Source organism: Prunus mume, linkage group LG5 (assembly GCF_029339155.1).
Source record: "Prunus mume cultivar Tortuosa linkage group LG5, ASM2933915v1, whole genome shotgun sequence".
In the NCBI taxonomy this organism is placed as follows: Eukaryota; Viridiplantae; Streptophyta; class Magnoliopsida; order Rosales; family Rosaceae; genus Prunus; species Prunus mume.
The window spans coordinates 10825946-10846364 of record NC_142702.1 but is presented as its reverse complement, the minus strand read 5'-3'; the positions used below and the strand labels follow the sequence as shown (position 1 = coordinate 10846364).

General features: G+C 36.6%; 2 protein-coding genes across 2 annotated transcripts; both read right to left on the bottom strand.

Annotated features, from left to right (window-relative positions):
• Nucleotides 1–442: 442 nt before the first annotated feature.
• On the bottom strand, nt 443–1443 carry OFP13 (ovate family protein 13). The gene has a single exon (XM_016794516.2). It carries the CDS (start codon nt 1260–1262, stop codon nt 534–536), a length of 729 nt encoding a protein of 242 aa, XP_016650002.2. The 5' UTR covers nt 1263–1443; the 3' UTR covers nt 443–533.
• Nucleotides 1444–6736: 5293 nt separating this feature from the next.
• LOC103330984 (pentatricopeptide (PPR) repeat-containing protein) lies at nt 6737–16096 on the bottom strand. The gene is given in 11 exon segments (XM_008233590.3): nt 6737–7772; nt 8102–8231; nt 8418–8713; nt 9305–9733; nt 10609–10668; nt 11676–11829; nt 12143–12229; nt 12831–12971; nt 14428–14555; nt 15043–15710; nt 15713–16096. Coding segments are annotated over 11 exon segments (2919 nt in total). The 5' UTR covers nt 16029–16096; the 3' UTR covers nt 6737–7262.
• Nucleotides 16097–20419: the final 4323 nt, after the last annotated feature.

Here is a 20419-nt window from a genome sequence, read left to right as displayed (position 1 = left end):
CCTGTTTTTCGACTTACCCTGCATGGAAAAACAATTAATTTCTCATCCCCAAGCCAAAGTGTATATGATTTTATTTTTATTTTTTCCTAATGACTGTCATTATTTTATTTATTTAACCTCGTTTTAAAATTGTATTAATGCTAAAGTAAACAGCATCAAGCCCGTTTGGAAGAACAAGACCAAATTGGAAAGTATTCTAGCTTATGAACCTTTTTGAGTTGACGGTATTTGTCCTTTTGTATAAATTATTTATGGGGATTAGATATTGCTTGCACATCAAAGTTGTGGAGAGTTCAATTCTTCGGTATTTGTCCTTTTTGAGTTGATGCATCCACTACCAGCCTATTATTTTGAGACATCTCCTCTCGCAGGTAACTGAACTGAAAACTCCGTTGACTCAAAATTAATGAAAAAACAAAACCAACCCCAGAGAGATAGTATATTGAGATTTACATCATTTCTTTTCCATCATCAAAATCGTTTATAGCCTACCAATTAAATTAAAAAAGAGAAGAAAATAAAGGAAAAAGAAATTAAAACATTGTAATCTCCTCTTCCTCTCCAATCTGATTCTGACCTTGGAAAGAACATGATAATGGAGAAGAAAAAGAAGAAACAGCAGAAGAGAAAGAAGTAGAATAATTATGAACTGTACAAGACCTAGAATCAGCAGCTGCCAGAGCAACAAGAAGATCCAAAAACGCTCCAACTATAAACCCATGATTCTTCTTCTTGTTCACCCTCAAATACCATCCCAAAAGCTCCTCCAGGGACTCCCAGTCTTTTAGCCCATGAGACTCCACCATCTCCTCCATTGATCTCCGAAAGTCCTTGTAAGGATCCTCCGACTCCATGGCCAGCACCACGCTCTCCTTAAACGGGTTGATCTCCCCGGCTTTCGCCTTTTCGAGGATGGAGTTGGTGTCCTCGGGCTCGAAAAACAGCCTCTCGGATCTTGCTCCCCGGACCACCATTTCCAAGGACTCTCCGTCAAAGTAGTCCTCGGACTCTGTCGTGAAACTTGTTGACTCCGATGATGAGTTGGTAAACCAAGACTCCGGAGTTTCGACTCCTCCGTGGTCGAAGAAGACGGAGTTTACGGTTTTGAACATGTTGTCCCCTGCTCGGAAGGAGAGGGTTTTGGGGTGCTTGCAAGAAGGCCATTGCCATGGAAGCGTTGCCAACATTGTTGTTGTTGTTGTTGTTGTTGGTGTTTCCTTGTTCTTGAAGAGGGAGTGCAGCTTCATCATTTTCCTGCCCATTGTATTGGATCCAAAGAGAGATCTGATGAGCTTATAAAATTGGGTTTTGACTTGGGATGTTTGTGAATGTCTGTTTGCTTTTGTGTGCTGGTAGGTATTTAATGTGATTGAGGTGGTTACAGGAGGAGTGATGTTAATATAAAGGAAGATGGAGAGAAAATGGGTTTTTGCTCGTGCTGGTAGGGCCTTTTCATGACCGTATTTAATGGAATTGAATAGTGTTGAATGCTCTGTTCCCAACACAAGAAACTATTGTATGGTATTGAAATACAAAACACGCAGTGTAATTTCGTTTCCGTATTATAACATAAATGATCGATATGATTTTTATTTTTCACTTTTACAGTATAATATCAATAAATATCGACTTATATCATAATACGTACACAAGTTATATCACGACAGGTTACTTCAATACCACACTCTAATTAAAACAAGTAAATGGAACAAACACTTTTTTTCAAAATCAGTTTCTTTTATAATTTCAAACTTCATTCATGTGTTTAATTTGATTAAAGAAACTGCTAGTTTTAAGGGAAAAAACAAAGTGGTCTTGTTGGTTTTTGGTTTCACCCATGCATTGCTTTTTCTGAGAATTAATTGCTTTGGCTGGTTTGGCGACATATTCACGCATTGGTCCTGCTCTGGCCATTGCAAAAATTAACGTGTCAAAGAAGAAATCAAACATAAACAAGCAAAATTCCTATGACCTATTTAAGAGGCAACGGTTGAATCACGCACACTTGTCCTTGCCCATATGTCTTTATGAAGAGCAGCAGAACAGAGCAGACGAGTCTGGAGATTGGGACCTTCGAAATAGACTTCTCATTTATGAGGGAAGTACTACCTTTCTTTTTCTGATCTGTTTCTTTTTTTCCCTCCAAGCTCTTTATCACGTTAGTGATTGGTAGATGTTTATGAGTTACTTGCTTCATCAATTACAGGGTAAAATCTAATATTTAGCATGCATGTTTCTCCAACAACATGCAGGCTATGCATCTTCTTTTTTTCCGAATGATTGAATATTTACAACATACTTTTACAACAGAGCAACACACTCATAACGAATTTAGGATAATCATAAGATTTCAAACTCGTCATAAGTATATGTATCGTTTTCCCCATCCATGTAAGTCGAATTTGAGACCTACTTAAAATAAGTGAAGACAAATATCACTAAACCAAAAATTAGTTGATATGCACTGGTATGCAATTAGACTAGATTCCATTAGCTATACATTATAACATGCGTAATTAGATATTCTTTATTAATGTAACATTATAAATAGTTACAGGTCAAACACATCCTCTGGAGCCTTACCTTTGTACATACTCTAAAAATATAGCGTTGGTAAGAAATGCTTATGTCCTGTGTTACATATTGGAAATTGCCCATGTGCGTGGAGCCCTAGAGGAGCTGGTTTTGTTGTTTGTATGTACAACAATTTGTTGTTTGTATGTACAACAATTTGTTGTGTTACGTAGGATGAGAGTGGCATGGGGGTCTGAGCACACTGCCCTTTAGAATTTACCCTACAATAATTTTTTTCTTAATTATTAACCATACCCTTAATTTTTTCTATTGATACAAGTGATATTGAGAATGAGGGAAATCAAACTTAAGATCTCAAGTGCATCGATAAATTCCCTTAATCACCTGAGTTTTGTTGTTTTTTTTTTAAAAAGAAAAATTGTAATTGAAAGGAACATTACATGGTAAGAACTAGTATGTTAATGGTGGCCTCATTAAAACCTTCCCAAAGAAAACAAAATCCCTGGATAGGAAAGAGTATCACCCATGCTATTGACTAAATAGAAGAGTCGAACAACTTATACAAAATAGACAAACCTAAAACCCAACCACAAAACCCTTAAAACAACATCACATCACTACGTAGGTAGTGTCAAAGAAGTCCTCCTATGCTCTATAGAAAACATCATAGTTCTTCATACAGAGTCAAAAATGTACTATGGGTATCAGAATAGATCCAGCCAATCACCCAACTGCAAAACCATTGAAATACATCCCATCACTACATAGGTACTGTCAAAGAAAGCCTCCTATGATCTAAAGAAAGCATCATAGTTCTTCGTACAGAGTCAAAAATGCATTGTGAGCATCATAACAGGTCCAACCAAACACCAACCTCCACCTCCAATTTTCTTAATCCAGAACCCTAGTTGACAAGCAAGGGAGACCAAGATTGATTTCTTAACCTGAAGAAATTTCCGAAGAAAGATCTTCATAGTATGAATGTTCATCGGTTGCCAAGCCCACGAATGTTCCATAGGAGAATTATTAAGGAGACCTTGGAGACCCCTCGAGGCTGGTCTCCTTAGCATTGTCAAAAAAAATGTTATATACAAAAACTATGCTTACCATAAAAATCCATGCCACCAACAATCAAATGTCTAACACCAGTTTTCACACGCTTCTGATTCTCGCTTGGTGCCACATACTTGTCATCCCCTTGAGTAGAAGAGACGGTGGTCACCTCCATAGCATTAAGATGGAGACCCCTCACCAACAACTGCCTCCTTGGGAACTCAAAAAGGAAGTCGGCACAGCTATCCCATAAAAAACAAAAGAGCAAAAAAGTTGTACCCAATACACCAAGAAGAACCCAGAGAGACAATCAAAGAAAATTGAGAAAGATGGCGCAAAGAATGAATAAAAAAAACTGAAGAAACCCTAACCCTAGCCGTCAAGGCTCTCCTCGCGTGAACGAGAGAGCGACCCCATCATATTTGTACCTTATTGAGATCCCTTTATTTTGAAACAGTGTGTCTACTCTAGCCTGTTGCATGCTCATTTTTTAAAGTTCCTTCTTATTTATAACTTATATATGATTTTTGCAATTGAACCAGTTCATTATAAATAAATAAAAACATTTTGGGGGTAAATAAATTTTAATTGATAACTTTAATTTTAATTTTAGAAGGATATAAAATTCTTTAAACGATAATTTGTCATTATCAATCTGCAAAAATATAAACAATAAAAAAAAATCAGAAAATAAATCCATACGCAACTCATCCTCGTGGTACATCATTTAAAATTTATAACAAAACTATAAAAATATCGAAAAAAAAAAATTCTGAGTCGTTATTAAACACTAAAAACTCCTTATCCAAATTCAGTTTGCCTGAAAATGTTCATGAATATACTCACTCTCATCCAAATAAAATTGATTCCATTGTCGGAATACTTAGAACATACTGTCTTCCAAATTATGGGGTTTTGAAGAGGAGAATAGTTGTACATGAACTGTTTTGTTTCCTAACCCCCATACTCATTATTGGCTCTCAATGAATTGATAACTAATGCACATGCATCGTTGACTTTCTACAATTGATCACTTAATTAGCCATATAAGCAATTATTTTATGTTCAAAAAATTCATTTTGTAAATTATAGATCATGCTAGTAATGCTACATAGACAAATAGCAGTGGCTCCTACTAGGAGATTTGATTCCAAGAACCGATGAATCCTACCTCCAAACTATTGAAGTGGCGCATAGGTTTGCTTGTAGCGTTTGAGGTGCCACCTGATATTATTCGGGATTCTCTATTAATTAATGCTTGTAATTCGGTTCAGATTCTAATATCCCCCTATATTTCTGTTGGTGATTAACAAAGTCTCTCTCGTACCATCGAAATTCCTGAAGAAAAAAAAATCACAACAATATATATTTCTACGTACAAACTTGTCAATGGTATCAAGCACATATATACACAGGGGCAAGGCAGAAATTGAAGATTCCGAATGTCCAATTTGAAATAAATGCAATTTTCAAAAGGATACGGCCAGAGAGTGAATCCAATATCTTACACGTGATGAGTACGCAAACAAAATTACATCACAATAAAAAGGGAAAAACTTCAAATATATATTGAACATTTGATAAGCTCAAAAAAGGGAAAAAGAAAGGAACATACCATAATTACTTTTACAGATTGGTCCTTACGGCTAGCTATCATTATAGAAAATAAACATGATAATTTCAACATAATTCTTGGCAGGCCGATCTTCACGAAATTTATCAAGCAAAACAAAACTCTTGCATTTCCATTTCCAAAATTATACCAAGTGATCGTGAAACTTTACCTTATCGATCGATCGACGCAATTATTTTGCGATGAAATAGGAATATTATAAAGCCCTAAAAGAATTCAGTGATCTATCTAAGATGAAGATTGATTTGTGCAATTTTTGATGGAGCAACTGATCTAACTAATAAGCTTGAACTGAAATCATAGCATGATGAAATATTTAATGACCTGAAATAACGAATGGGAAACTAAAGACTGAAAGTTGTCAAGCATAAATAATAGTGAGGGATGAACGAGCACGCACACTGGCCTGTGAAAATTTAAAATTATGATTTATTTGAGAATAATTCAGGGAAGATGAACAGAAAATAAGTCAAACCATATGAATTTTCAAATATCCACATTCGATAGTAAAACCATGGGGAGAGAAACGACCAATGCAGAGCATATAAGTCTGATTCCTACTGTTTTTTCAAAACAAGTGTCAGCTAAAGTCTGAAAGTTTTATATGTAATGGAAAAATCCACTTACAGTAGCGTGAAACGTTTTAGTAACTGTCTCAAACAGAAATTACAACTGTGTAAAGGAAGATGGTAATCTTAACATTAGTACCGTTTGGGAGATCAATAATGGCAAACTGTGTTCCTAGAAGTATTTCAATGTGGGAGTGGATTCATAATACTATCGGGTTCCATGTTAAAATTCGTAATCAAATACTCTCAAAATCAGGAATGAAATCAACTAAGAGGAGCAGTTGATTCAATTCAAATTCCTTAATTATCTTATTTAAGTTCCTCAATTCATGACTTCCCTCATTCCTAATAAGAAAACATGTCATGGTCATGGATGATGAGGACGATATATATTTGCTCTGGGTTTCATACTTAGCGTGACTAGCCCCGTTATGGTAATCTAGCTTTGTTGTGATTGCATTGGCCCATTATAAAAATATTTTATAAATATCATATTTATTTACCCTAAAAAGAAAAACCAATCTTCATACTTAAGTGTGACTAGCCCCATTATGGTAATCTAGCTTTGTTGTGATTGTGTTGGCCCGTTATAAAAGTATTTTATAAATATCATATTTATTTACCCAAAAAAGCAAAAACAATCTTCATGTCCTTTGCCCCTTTTAAAACCAACTACAATAATGCAAACATGGGCTAGAGCGGATATGCTCCCAACTCTACATCAAGTTTAAATTCTCCTCTCTATAGTTTATATTAGATTAAAGTACAATATCATTTATATAAATAAATAAAAAAACCAACTACAATAATTTTCCATCAATAGTCGTCTTTTGAAATCCTCCCATAGCATCTATATATACTGTAGGTAAAGTGGCTCAAAAACTCCCAAGGTACAACGTGGAGTTAGACCTATCTATCAAGGGCAATGGCAAATTCAAGCGCGGTGAAAAAGAATAAACTAATTCTAATTACCAAAATGTTCTTTAATACACAAAATTAAGGTTGTTCTGTACAAGATAAAATAATACTGACGCGATCCTTAGATTTATTTCTGGCCTTTAAGGAGCCGTATGAGGTGAAAATCTCATGTACGGTTCTGTAATAGCGATGGTAACAGTAATGGTATCACCGACTATAATTATCTAACAGTTCAAGTACAATTGATATAGTTGAGGCGCAATCAAAATACGGTTTTTGGGGATGGAATTTGTGGCGTCAGCCTATAGGGTTTATCATTTTTATCATTTCTTCCCTAGCAGAATGTGAGAGATTACCTTGTTTAAGCCTGAAGAGGAAGAATGACTATAAAAATAATAGCAGGGGTGCTTATCCTGCAAAGTGCTTTCCTGCTTCAAATGAAGTTCTGCTGCCGCAACCAGCATCAAGAGCATAACGGCTGTACGTGCATAACACATATGCCATGTCCTATGTCAATAACTTTAAGCACATGATTTAGAACCATGTTCTGTCGTTCAGACCATCCTCGACATAATGTTGCCATCATCTATTCTATTAGCAAACTCCATGTCATCGTCATCGCTAATAATATCTAGTTCATCATCACTGTCTACGTCGGAACTCACATCCAAAGTATGAGATGAGCTCCAATCAGGAGGGAAGGTCTTCTGCAGGGCTTCTGTAAGCTCCCCACCTGTTCGTTCAATCTTGCGTAAGCACCTCGACCAGTGAACTGCAGTTCCCATATCTACAATCAACCCAGATTCTATCATCTCCTTACAAATGGACAAAAGACCAGAGTAGATGTAAGCTTCAGCAACAGTAGCCCTTGACAGCAGAGATGTCATCAAGCAATGGTATACAGCTTTGTCTGGCTTTAACCCCGCCGACTTCATATCCTTAAAGCATCTAAAAGCCTTCTCTGGGAGAGAAGCACGTGCCCAACCATGTATCAACGTAGTGTAGGTTTTAACGTTTGGCTTCACTCCAAATGCTTCCATTTCTTCAATTGTTTTTGCAGCTCTCTGAAAGACAGAATGTACATAAAAGACGGAACTGCAGAACTAAACTAATGAATTTATAATGAAAATGAAGTTACTTTAGTTTTCTAAATTTAGCATTCTAAGAACCCACATTTGGCCAACTTAAATGAGCAAGATGACAAGGGATCGCTGATGAAAAAATGGTCAAATAAGTAATGCTATTTGAATAAAACTATCTCCAAAGACCTGAAAAATCCTAAAATACCTATCAAAACCCAACCAACAACAAATAAGAATATGCTAAAGTAATGCAAACTTATCTTTACCAACGGTACAACAGGAAATAGATAATTACTTACTAAAGAGCATACCTGCATGTCTCCAGCCTTACAACAAGCATTTATAAAAGATGTGTAGGTGTGGATATCAGGTCGCACCCCGTCCTTTTTCATTTGCTGCATCAAGTCAGCAGCCTCCCAAACATCACCTCTTCGAGCCCATCTGCAGAAGGGAAACAGCCATAGTCAGTAGACAAGTTGAGAAGCAGAGAAAAAGTAGAATCCAATAACTTTATATAAACGTCCTGCCCAAAAAAAATTAGAGAAAAAAAGAAAGTAAAATATAGACTGATGAAAGCACTAATTTGAAGTATATTGGTGCATGCTGAAGAGCTTAAACAAACTATACCCATCAATTAATATGTTGTACACAAAGGTGTTCCTCGGAATTTTTTGAGCACTCATTTCTTTGGTGACAGCTAAAGCACTTTGCATTCTGCCTGCCTTGCAACATGCCTTCAGTAATGCCTCATATGTATACACGTCTAGCTCCAGGCCCTCATTCCTCAATTTGGTAAAATACTCAAAGGCTTTTCCCGTATCACCTAAAGATGCATAACCATGCATGATAGTTGTGTATGTATGTTCATCTGGGCTTATGCCTGCCAGTGTCATTTCATCCAATATTTCAACAGCCTTCTCCATCTGCAAGACATAAAAGATACATTGGATTACCTCTGGTGTGAACAGAAGGCAGTCTGAAGCAAAATAATATAAGATTCCAAGCTAAAACAGACTGGATTAATCAACATGTACTTTCAAACACTAAGAAGTACAGCGGAGAAGAGTTCACAATGGAGACATAAATCAATAGTTGGAACATCTTCTGTGGTCCTTATTTCGCAACAAATAGAAACATACCAGATATTGCATAGCAACAATTCATTAGCTCAACAAACTTCTATTTAAAGGTATGGAAAAGCTTAGGTCTAGTATTTCACTTTAATCATCACTACTAGTAATGAGTCCCAGCAAGTCTGATTGTGGAGGGATGATTCAGCTTTAAGCATTCCTTCTTTTTATGAAATAGTTGAAACTTACTTTTGTTTCAATCATAATTGTTGTGCATTTAAATTGAGCATTGTTTCAATCATAATTCTGCACTGTTTCAATCATGATTGTAATGAATGGGAATATAGATCATGCAGAACTGTAAATTTTAAAATCCAGACATCCTGATTTGAGAGATCGATACGGATGTGTCTGTCTGTGGGTGTGTGTCTCAAGGGTATTTACCTGTCGCTTCTCCACAAGACCAAGAACCAGAGAATTGAAAGTATGCACAGTGGGAATGCATCCACTCATCCTCATCATATCGAAAATCTCAAGAGCTCTTCTCATTTCTCCAGCCCTTGCAAAACCATGTATTATCGGCATAAATGTCCGTGATGTAGGTCTATGCCTCTCCCTCTGCATTTCTTTGACAGTACGAACAGCACGGTTCATGTTACCCATTCCACAGAATGCTGTTATAATGTTATTATAAAGGACTATGTCAGGCTTCAAACCATCCTTCACTAAATCTTCCACAACTGCAAATGCATTAGCCCAATCTTTTAACTTCAAAAATCCATTGATTAACATGGAGTAGGTCTTCACGTTATGTTTTATGCCGGCTGATTCCATCAGTTTGCTAATTTCCAAGGCTTTAGAAACTTTTCCAATCTGAAAGTTTTGATACCAATCTGAAAGTTAGCATATTTGATATACCAAATAATAAATACACACTTACAAACTTACACCTCACAAACAAAATGGTGATAATCTGAATTCAAGGCATTCAAAGAAGAAACAAAAGAACAAACTCAAAAGCCATGCACTGAGAAAGAACATGAAGGCGATAGCAATACTCCAAGTAGCATTGCACCAGCGAGGTTTTACACAACTACCCTCAACAGATATTAGCACCCGCAAATAACATGTAGGCATAAAAACTAGCGGACATATAAAAAGTTTGGCTCAGTTCGATTTAGGGTTTTCTTCAGGTGACAATGTTGTAACCAACTCTTTAAGTAGATTTGACAGCCTTGAAGGATTAGTATGTATATAACAGGGATCATCAGGTTATGGTGAAGCAAAAACTTCATTTTTCATTCTTCATTTTGATTGGTGGGTGATTGGAAGAAAGGAAGGGTTAAATAGCAAACTGACTGCTCTGTACTTATACATATACTTTAGGTATTAGAAGATACAAATCTAACATGACACAGGAGGGGAAGAAGGAAACATAGAAGACTCGAAGAATAACACCACCATGGGTTTCAGAAGAGTATCTCAAAGAAAGGCCTGCCCTTTATTTCTTAGTTGGCCAAGGAAGTGATGTATCATGTAAGCTTACTCACACAAGGAAATTCACGTTTTAATACTCCAAGTTGGCCTTATGAGGAAGTATTTCTCAGGTTCCAAAAGTTAAACTTAATCTGCAATTTGTATCTTAACTGAACAGGAAGCCCTTAAATGATGGCACAAAACAAAATCTGGAGGCAACTTATTGTCACTATCATGTAAAAATGGAAAAAATAATTTAAAAGGAGTCATACCTTAATGTAAAGATTGATCAGACATCCATAACTGATGACTGAAGGTGTAAACCCACATTCCTATATGCCAATTAGCAAGTATTAGTATACCGAGGAGAAATAAGTCAAATGATTATGGACATATCGAACAGTCTATTGTAGTGTGATAGGCAAGAGTTAAAATCTTAACAGACAATCTACGAACCTTTAGAGGCAAAAGTAAAGGATAGGCTACATCCCCTTTACTACCATCATGCACAAACAACTCCTATATTCAATTTTTATACTTGTACATATGATGCAGGGCAGCGGCTATAAGCTGCTGTCCAGCAACCCAAACATACCCAAAATACAGAGGATAGAAGGATAAAGCAGTAGAATCGAAGTTGGAATGAAGATAACTGAGTTCTAGGGCAAAATCCCATTAGAAACTCTATAGACTAAAGTCTGAAATTATATTCATCAACAAAAACTAAATACAAGAGTCTCTAAATAGCCTATTTATACTAGAATATAGAAAACCTAATTGACATAGGAAATTAAACCAAATCCTAGTAAGAATAGGAAAACAAAAGAAGTAACTAATAATTTAAAGTAAATAGAACCCTAGCCCAATTGAGTGACGGGCCTAAGTAATCTTAGAGAGCTTCGTAGATGCTCCTGCATCAACATATCATTCCTATATTTCTAAATTTCAGATACTTGTAAGTTGTAACTGAGTTTTCTGTTTTAAGTTTCCATGTAAAGCTCCTCTAATTAAATCAGCACTAAGATGGAAACTACATTTTGGTTTTTTATTAATTAATCATTAGTCTTTGACTCTGTGTATAAAGAGGTCTTCTATGTTTTCAATCAAAGAGGACATATTTAATCATATTTACAGTTCTTCTTGCCTTTATTTAACCATGAATTGTCTTATAGAACATAGAAAGAAAAAAAAAATCCAAATCCAGTCAAAATCTACAAATATCATCTGATAGAAATAAATGTCGCTTCTTAAAATGAACTTTTGATTATGGGACACAAGCACAGATGCATATACATATGTATCGCTTGGGTAAGAGAAACACTTTCACCTAAGCTTGTACCTTGAGTCGTTCAAACACAACCAAGCATTTATCTTCATTGCCAATCATGGTGTAGCCATCCATCATGGTGTGATAAATGTCAATAGGAGCATCTATGCCTGCTTCTTCCATGTCCCTCACTAATGCCTCAGCGCGATTCATATTGCATGTTTGACTATAATTTAAGCAAGAAAGAAACAACATGAATTTAAAAGAAAAGTAATCCACTTAACATGAATCTTACTTACAAGTTACACCATATGAAGATGACCTCTAATATAGAATTTTGAGTACCAATACTACTAGCACATTATAATCTAAGAGAAAGTTAACTAATGCAAGAGAAAATAATGAAGAGTTAATAACTTTCTCAATCTTTCAGCTTTTAGATGGGGTGTAATACTCATAATTTATGGATACATAATGACCAATAAATATACAATGATGCCAAAGTGAAAGGGACAACAGAATGAATTTGGAACACTCACCAATAAGCATATATAATATTCCCGTATATGATTGAATTCAATGCTGTATGTCTCTCTTTGGCCTCCTTAAACCAGTGATCTGCAGCTCTTCCAAACATCATGTAACATTAAATTAAGGATACACAAGAATTGCTATGTTAAAGTTATAGAATCAATTACAAGTTATCACTTGGAATAAAACAAAACTCGAATGCCTAGTTTGGTGACTTGCACCTTTGATGCAAGAAGGAAACATGCAGCAAGTGCAAAAGGCAATTGCGTCAATTAAGGTCACTAGTTATGCAATTGTTAATCAGCAGCTTACTGTCCTTGATTTTATAAGGAACATTACATCTGTACAACTTGGAGACCTTACTGCATTCAGTGCATCAACAAGAGCTCAGGCAAAAGGTACATAAAAGATGAAAAGTTTCCTTGGATGAGATTCTTTTTCCTCTTTTTTATTAATTTTCTATAATAACTTGACTAATGGCTACATGACAGCTGTCACGAATTGAAAATTAAAATAAAGGTCATGAATTTCTACTAATTAAAGGAGAAAAATATTAATTGCAAGCCCATATATATGCATTACTTGATGTGCATACCCCATAGTTCTACAAAATAAAAAATAGCACTTTCCAAATAAAATATCCTACAACTATAATTCTTCGGATACACTAAACTAGAAATGTATGTGCATACTTACTCGGCATTGCCAACTTTCGCGAATCCCCCAACCATTATACTGTAAGTCACCAAACTCATTTCAATACCCTCTTCCTTCATTTTTCTAACACATGACAATGCTTCTTCCATGTCTCTGCCAACTGCATAAGCATGAATAAGGCTGCACATAATACAAACTTTTAATATTGAAAACAGGAAATTCAAAACTCTAAAAGTACATGCTCTCACAAAATATATCTATAATTAGACATATTATTATTACAATTCAAACTATGATGAAATTCATAGTATGATTATTTGACTTTTGTAAGCTACACGACAAGGGATGTATTAGAGATTGAACCTTGATACATTAGAGCATCCAAACCCAAAACCCATTGGCAATACAATTTGAGACTTGGGACATTATATATTGTAAGGCAAGACTTTTACATTCTTGATGTGGGATATATTCTGAACACACCTAGGAATGGGCAATGGGCACCCAATGGGTACCTATCACCATCACCACCACCACCATCACCACCTCTAACACCAATTGGGTACCCATCCCAATTCTAAGCACACCCACTTCCATAGTGCATGAGTCATGACTTAAGTCAAACACGTGGACAACTCATATTTGGATGACATGGGAACACATGTGGTCATTGGGCCTAACACATGGATTGTATGTTTTCATACCGTGATAGAATTAGAGCATCCAACTCAAAACCAATTGGCAATGGGTGGAGAGGCCCAGGACATTACCCATTGTAAGGCAAGGGTTTCAATTTCCAATGTGGGATATAATTTCAACAAACCCCTATGGCATCCCTCTTATTAAACGTTGAGAGGAATTACTGTAGCTACAAGAGCCAATGGTAGTGCGATTTGACAGTAATTTTCTCTGAAGATGTTACATAAAAAAAAAAAGTACATTGCAACTTACATAAAGGCCATAAGCTAGAATAATCACCAAAAGATGGGCTGAAACAAAGGCCATAGCTTTAACAATCTTACTACCTTGTAAATGGATGTAAGATTCAATAAAGTCCCTAAACTTCTACTCCAAGCAACTATGTCTCATTAATCACTCAACTGGTCAGAATAAAGTCCAGCACAAATCAACAAAGCCTTTATTCATAAAACGAGGGTGTCAACTATACGAATCCTTTAATTAAATAGCAAGAAACTTTATCTAAATTAATTGTGACCAAGTGTACTAATTACACTTTAGTTAAATTTTAACTCAACTCTGAGCCCCTAATTCACATAGGAAGGGATATCAATATCATGAGTCCTTATCAAATTTCCTGGAGTATACTCAAGAATTTCTAGCATCAGCAATTACCAATTAAAATCCAATTTTTGAGACTTGAGTGCCATATCGTTGAATTCAATTAACTTAATCAGTTAAAGTTTTTCATTGAACTTCCTTGTTATATTTTAAAAAAAAAAAAAAAAAAAAACAGAAAGAGAAAGAGGTGCTTTATTCCTGAAATTAGAAATCAAGAGTTGCTGATACTTGCCCACAATTTAGAGGATCGAAAATGTGTTTAACCCAAAATCAAAATTGTCCCCATAAAAGCTATTACTGAAGACTTAAATTCTAAACATTACACAAAAAGTTTTACCTTGTGTACAAATGCGACGTTGGCTCTATTCCTCTTGCTCGCATGCTCTCAAAAGTTTCACGAGCACGATGCATGTCCCCTCGCCTTGCATAATACTTCACCATCAGGCCATATTCTCCTCTAGAAGGCTGATACAAAGAAGAAAAAACATACAAGCAAACATTTGTGTTATGTACACAACACTGAATCAAAGACGGTATACTTTTGCTCAAATTAAAAGCAACCATTCATAGAATAAGCTCCACAGAGAGCACAGATATATATATATAAATGTACAAAACGTGTGTGGTGGGTATTGTATTAGTTCTCGCAATTGAAAAAGATTGTGATTTGGACAAGTACAAGTCATTGTATAAAGTAAACTCTAGAAGAACCTCTTACTATTATTAATATTTGGATTCAACTTTATGGGCAGGCATTATGACTGATTCCTTGTTCCAATCTTTAATAGTTGGAACAATATACTTCAAGGAACATCTGATACCTCATAACTCAATAGCATACAGCACAAATTAAACTGCTATAAATATCAAAAACAAGTCATGGATTAGGATGTTGACATGTGGTGAATGTGAAATGCACATAAATTAATAAAGAGTGTTACTGATCTTCTACCTTCTTAATTCTCTCAAAAAACCCAACGACGGCCTGCCAGTTCTCCGGCTCAGTATCCATAATCTTGCGCAATTCCTTGCGCGAGCTGTCCCGCTCTTTGTGCCAGTTAGAACGATACTCAACCTCGTCGTTGCCTTCAATCCACCGCGTCCTCTCCTCAGTTTTTTCCTTCAATCTCCTCCCATCATCCAATTTAACAGTCAGAACCCTCCCATGGAACTCCACGCCATCGAACTCGACCGCCTTCATGGCAGACTTAGCAGCAGTCGAACCCCCATAAATCACAAACCCGAAACCTGCATTTCTCTCAGTACTGTCATGACCCTTAATCAGAATCACATTCTTTATGGGCCCGAATTGCCGGAAGAAGTCGAAAACCTCATTTTTCTTGACCCAGTTGGGCAAATTCCCCACAAAGATTTTACCCTCTTGCTGGAACTTAATTTTGGGCAAATCCGAATTCTTCTGGGGGGCATTGTCCTTGATGGGTTTTCGATTTTCTTCAGGATTTTCCTTTTGGGGTGGTGGAGGTGGAGGTGGGGGAGAGAGCTTGCTGGTGAGCCAGAGCTTGTCAGTGAAGGGGTGATAATTGGTGTTGGTGGTGGACTTAATTGGTGGGGTAGGGACATGGGTGGGATTAATGAGGTTCCTAAAGGGGTTAGAGGGAATTTTGGAGGTGGGTTTGGAGGGGAAGGAGTGGTTTTGAGGGTTTTGGGGCGGCGAATTTGGTTGGAGGGAGGGGAGGAGCTGGTGGGGTTTTCAGAATTTGGCAGTGGAGGAGGCGTTGGTTTGAGAGAGAAAGAGAGAGAAGTGATGGCGGAGGAGGAGGAGGAGGAGAAGGAGGAGTGGTGTTTCTGGTTGTGGATGAGGGTGGAGAAGGGAGTGGTGGTGTTGAGATAGTGTGGGGTGCTGAGTGAGAATTCCATTATCTGCCTAGGACTATCAACTGGAAGTGCATTTTTCGAATGTTTGGAGTTTAAGGCCATGTTTCTTTTGGGAGCCAAGTGTAGCGCTCAATACAGACACAGGGCAAAAAGTCACATTCACTTGCCAGTAATTTTAAAAAAATAAAATAGGAACTTCATTATTGAGGCAATACAATATTAAACTCATACACACTAAACAGATATTAAAACTAGATCTTAGGACCTTGATTTGGGGAGCAATTACTCTAAACTACTACACTAGTGTGTCTTTTGCTTATGCCAGTAATTTTAAAATCGAGCAATTTAATGACACATTACAAATTCCATTGAATCCTCCGACGCCACTCGGAGAACTTGTAAAACCTGGTGAAGCCTTTCATGTACAACACCGGCGCTGCCAATTTGAGATCCTCCACGTTGCCGATGGTGTGGTCCATATGAGAAGTCCGAAGTCGAGAGGAATACCTTTAATATAAATTTCTTCTTTTTTTTTTAAGCAACGACTTGTTGATATAAAAATGGCATGCGTTATCTGGGAGAGAAGAAAGAGAGGGCCATGGAGAGCATGAGGACAGAGAGAGAGGGTGGAGGACCTGTGTAGTGGTGGTTGCAAGTGGGGGTTGGTGTGCGTTGAAGGTAAGGTTGTGATTGGGTTGGGTGTATGGCAGGGCCAACCTGACTTTTGGTGGCCTAGGCAATAAACTAAATGAGCCCCTTCCTTAGTATACAATTACCAAAAAACAAACAAATAAAATGATTTTAGGTAGCGCGTAGAGAGTGAATAAAAAGGGCAAACTACCAAATACCCCCTGAACTCTATGACTATCGAAATCTCCACCATAATTTTTTTTTTCTGCCAATTTAGCCCTTAGATTATTTTAAATGGTCAATTTAGCCTCTATCGTTAGTTTTCATGCAATTTCATCCAATTTTCTGTCTAAATGTCACATGTTAGGCATGTGACTCATTGTTCAATTAGACTCACTGTTCAATTAAAACTTATTTTTTTAAAAGTTTAAAATAATTAAATTGTTAAAACTACAAAACTGAGGAAAAAAAGGGGGGAGGAGGGGGGAAGGCAATCGATGTCTTCCCTAGCCCCTTTCTCCCAAGACTCTCTGATCGCAATCCCACATCCACAAGGGTTTTCGAGTGAATACCCTTAGGAGTAGCTCCTGTTTGTTAGTTATTAGCCAATGACAAAAGAAGCTGTTGTTTGGGCCTAATTTGGCACACGCAGCCCAAAGAAAATAAAAGCCCATGCCAATTTTGGGCAACCACCATCATTCTTTTGAAATTGGGCCAAGGATGCGCACCCAGCCCAACATTGAAGAGCCCAAAATCCAACGAGCCTACCCCATGATTTGTCAAAACCAACAACAACGAAATTGGGCTTCGGAAAAGAAGAAAAAGAAAGAGAATCAGCCTATGGCTCAACTCAAAACTGGGCTTGGCATAATTAAAAGAAGAGACCCAAAAAAGGAACAGACCACGTGATGTTCTCTGACTTAGAAAAGTCAGCAAAATCAACTATCTCTTCTCTGATTGTGAATTAATTAAAAGCAGGTCAATAGCAACAAGACTTCTCTGAATCTCTGCCACCAGAAGATCAAAATCCCTTTTGTATATTTAGAAATATTGTTTCTTCTCTAAAGAAGGTGATCCTTCCAAGAGATAAGCATGCTATGTTCTCAAAGGAGATAAGCAGGAAAACAAGGAGTTGTTCAAACTGGAAAATCAAACTAACCATCACAGTTGAGCTCTCACAAGGGGCAGTTGGGATTAGAAAGAGGTTAGGTTCTCTTTCAAAATACAGGGAAGTAATGGCCATAAGAACTGATTGTTGAAAGCTTATCTGCCAGAAATTGATAAAACCCCTCTTTCTTTGCATTTAAAAATGAAAGATCTTTTGAGAATTTTGCCGCCCATTATTAAAAGGAAAAAAACCCTACTCTAAAGCATTTCTTATAAATATAAAGAGAGGGTAACCAAAGGCAAAAACTCAAAATGATCACTTAATTACAGAGAACTTTCAAAATAAACTGGAGCAACCAAAAGCTCATTCAAGCCACAGAAAAAGCCAATTGTAAATCAGAACTTCCAAAGTTCAGACCTAGAGAAGTAAGTCATTCAAAACGAGATTCCTCTCGTTACAAATTTGGTTCAGCAAAAGCCAAGACAAGCGAGCAGTACCATAGTGCGATTCAAGTAATCCTCAAGTCTAGCCATTTACGCCTCGTTTGAAGAAGTTGCGATTCTACCCATTCAAAAAGCATTCCGGGCTTGAAATAGATTAAAGCTCGGCCAAAATCAAGTTTTGGCATCGATTTACTTGAAGCTTAACGATTGAAGTTCTTGACATCTCGATCCAAAGCAAAGACATACTCATCCGGCCGGATCGAAGCTTCTATCCATATAGAAATGGAATTCCAACCTCCTTTTTGCATTTCTAGAGTTGATTTTTTCTTTCTAAGTTTTGTAAAAGGTAGTTCTGCCTAAAACAGTCCAATTTCTTATCAATTATTCTGGCCAGAACCACCAATTTTTTATTGGGATAAATTGTGAAAGTCCTCGTCAGTCTGAGGTAAGAAAAGAACTTACTTGGGAGATATTCATCACCCAAATTCACAATCGCTTGTTTAGAAATCAGTAACTTGGGGCGCAAGTTATTTGTTTTAAAGAAGCCTGCTAGGATTTTTATTGCTAATAGTAGCACGCTCGCATACCAAAGAAAGTTGACTTGTTGACCATTCAATGGTTTTCAAGGCAATGGAGAACTTTGCCTTTCCTTCACAGGAGTAAAAACCAAACGGGTGAACAACTGTCACTTCTCGTACCCATGGAAATAAAGAACTATAACATGATGACCGGAAAAAAACATGGTAGCATGTGTTACCTACGTTCACTACCATCAAGTTGGTTCACAACTTCCACAAAGGCTTCATGAAGTTCTTGTGTCCAACACATTTTGGGTTTGGTTGGAGGTGCAGTGGACAATGGTTCAGGGTTGGGACAAAATTCTTCAGATCAAATTGGCTGATGTTATTGAATCTGGGGCGGGTGCACTAGGATATCAGAATATAGGTTGTAGAGAAGGCATTGTGCACTTGGGGAAGAAGACAACGCCTACTTTGAATCGGATTCTTGAAAGAAAGTGAGAGGGAGAGAAGAATAAGAAGGAAAAATGACAGAGAGAGAGAGAGAGAGAGAGAGATAGAGAGAGAGAGGCAGATGTTGAGAGATAGACGGGGAGAGAAGAAAGAAAAGAGAGAGAGGAAGGAGACGGAAAAAGGAAAAGAACAAAGAAAGAGAAAGAGAGAAGAAATCATGATTTTACATTTTCTTTATTATTTTTTGGTATTGTCCTTATAAAATGACAAACTTACCCTTATAAATAATAGAAAATTGGATGGAAGTCTAAAAACTTAACAACATGTGTTACATTGACCATTTAAAATAGTCTGAGTGCTAAATTAGCTGAAAAAATAATTCATGGTGAAGATCTCGACAAGCTTGATAGTTCAGGGGGTATTTGGTAGTTTACCCGAATAAAAAAGGTAGTATGCATTATAATAGAGGCGCGTGAATAAATCGAAAGGAAAAAGCTTGTTCTAGCAACCATAGTCATTGACACAATCAATATAATTCTATAAGCAACTGAGATATTTAGAAAGCAATCTACAGATTTTATATAATCAATAAGATTTGAGAAACTTCACTCCGTACCTCCACCTGATTTATGTACATCAGCAATGATAAGATACATGCAATTCTATCGAGAATTCATAAATCTGATTACCACTCCGTGTTTTGTTCCTATTGGAAATTGAAAAAATAGTTTGCTAGATAGGAACAAATATAAAGACAAATTTATAAATCTGATTACCTTTTTCAAATTCTCATACTTTTCTCCTCTCGGTCACCATCAATCTCAAAGACAATTTGTGAGCTTTTTAGCGAGATTGATTCTAAGGGTTACAATATGATATGAGAAAAGAGGGATGAGAGAAATTGAAAATAATGGAGGGATTGAAGAGAGATGGGGAAAACAGAGAAAAATATGGTGGTGGAATATTAAGAGATTGGTTTTCAATTTTTTAATTTTTATTTATTTTTTATTATGGTTTACAAGTTATAAATATTTTTTAAATATTATTCTAAATTAATCCACGTGGAGTGATACCGTTGGATGTGTGAGTCCCATATGTACGCAGCGTCAACAATTTAATAGAGTTTTGGATGGAAGATGACATCATGGACTATTTGTGAGCACTCACATTAACGTTAAGGACCACGAATAACAAAAAAGAAAAGGAAAAAAAGACGCAATTTGATAGTTTCGTTAACATGAGAGACATTTTGCTATAAAAAGCCAAATTAATATGGTATTCACCTATTAAAGTGTAAATCTATCTTGATAAAGTCCTAATAATAAAAAGGCATGATTTATT

Excerpts from the sequence above, each read along its gene's own strand:
- OFP13 (XM_016794516.2), bottom strand. The coding sequence starts at position 1,262 with ATGGGCAGGAAAATGATGAAGCTGCACTCCCTCTTCAAGAACAAGGAA.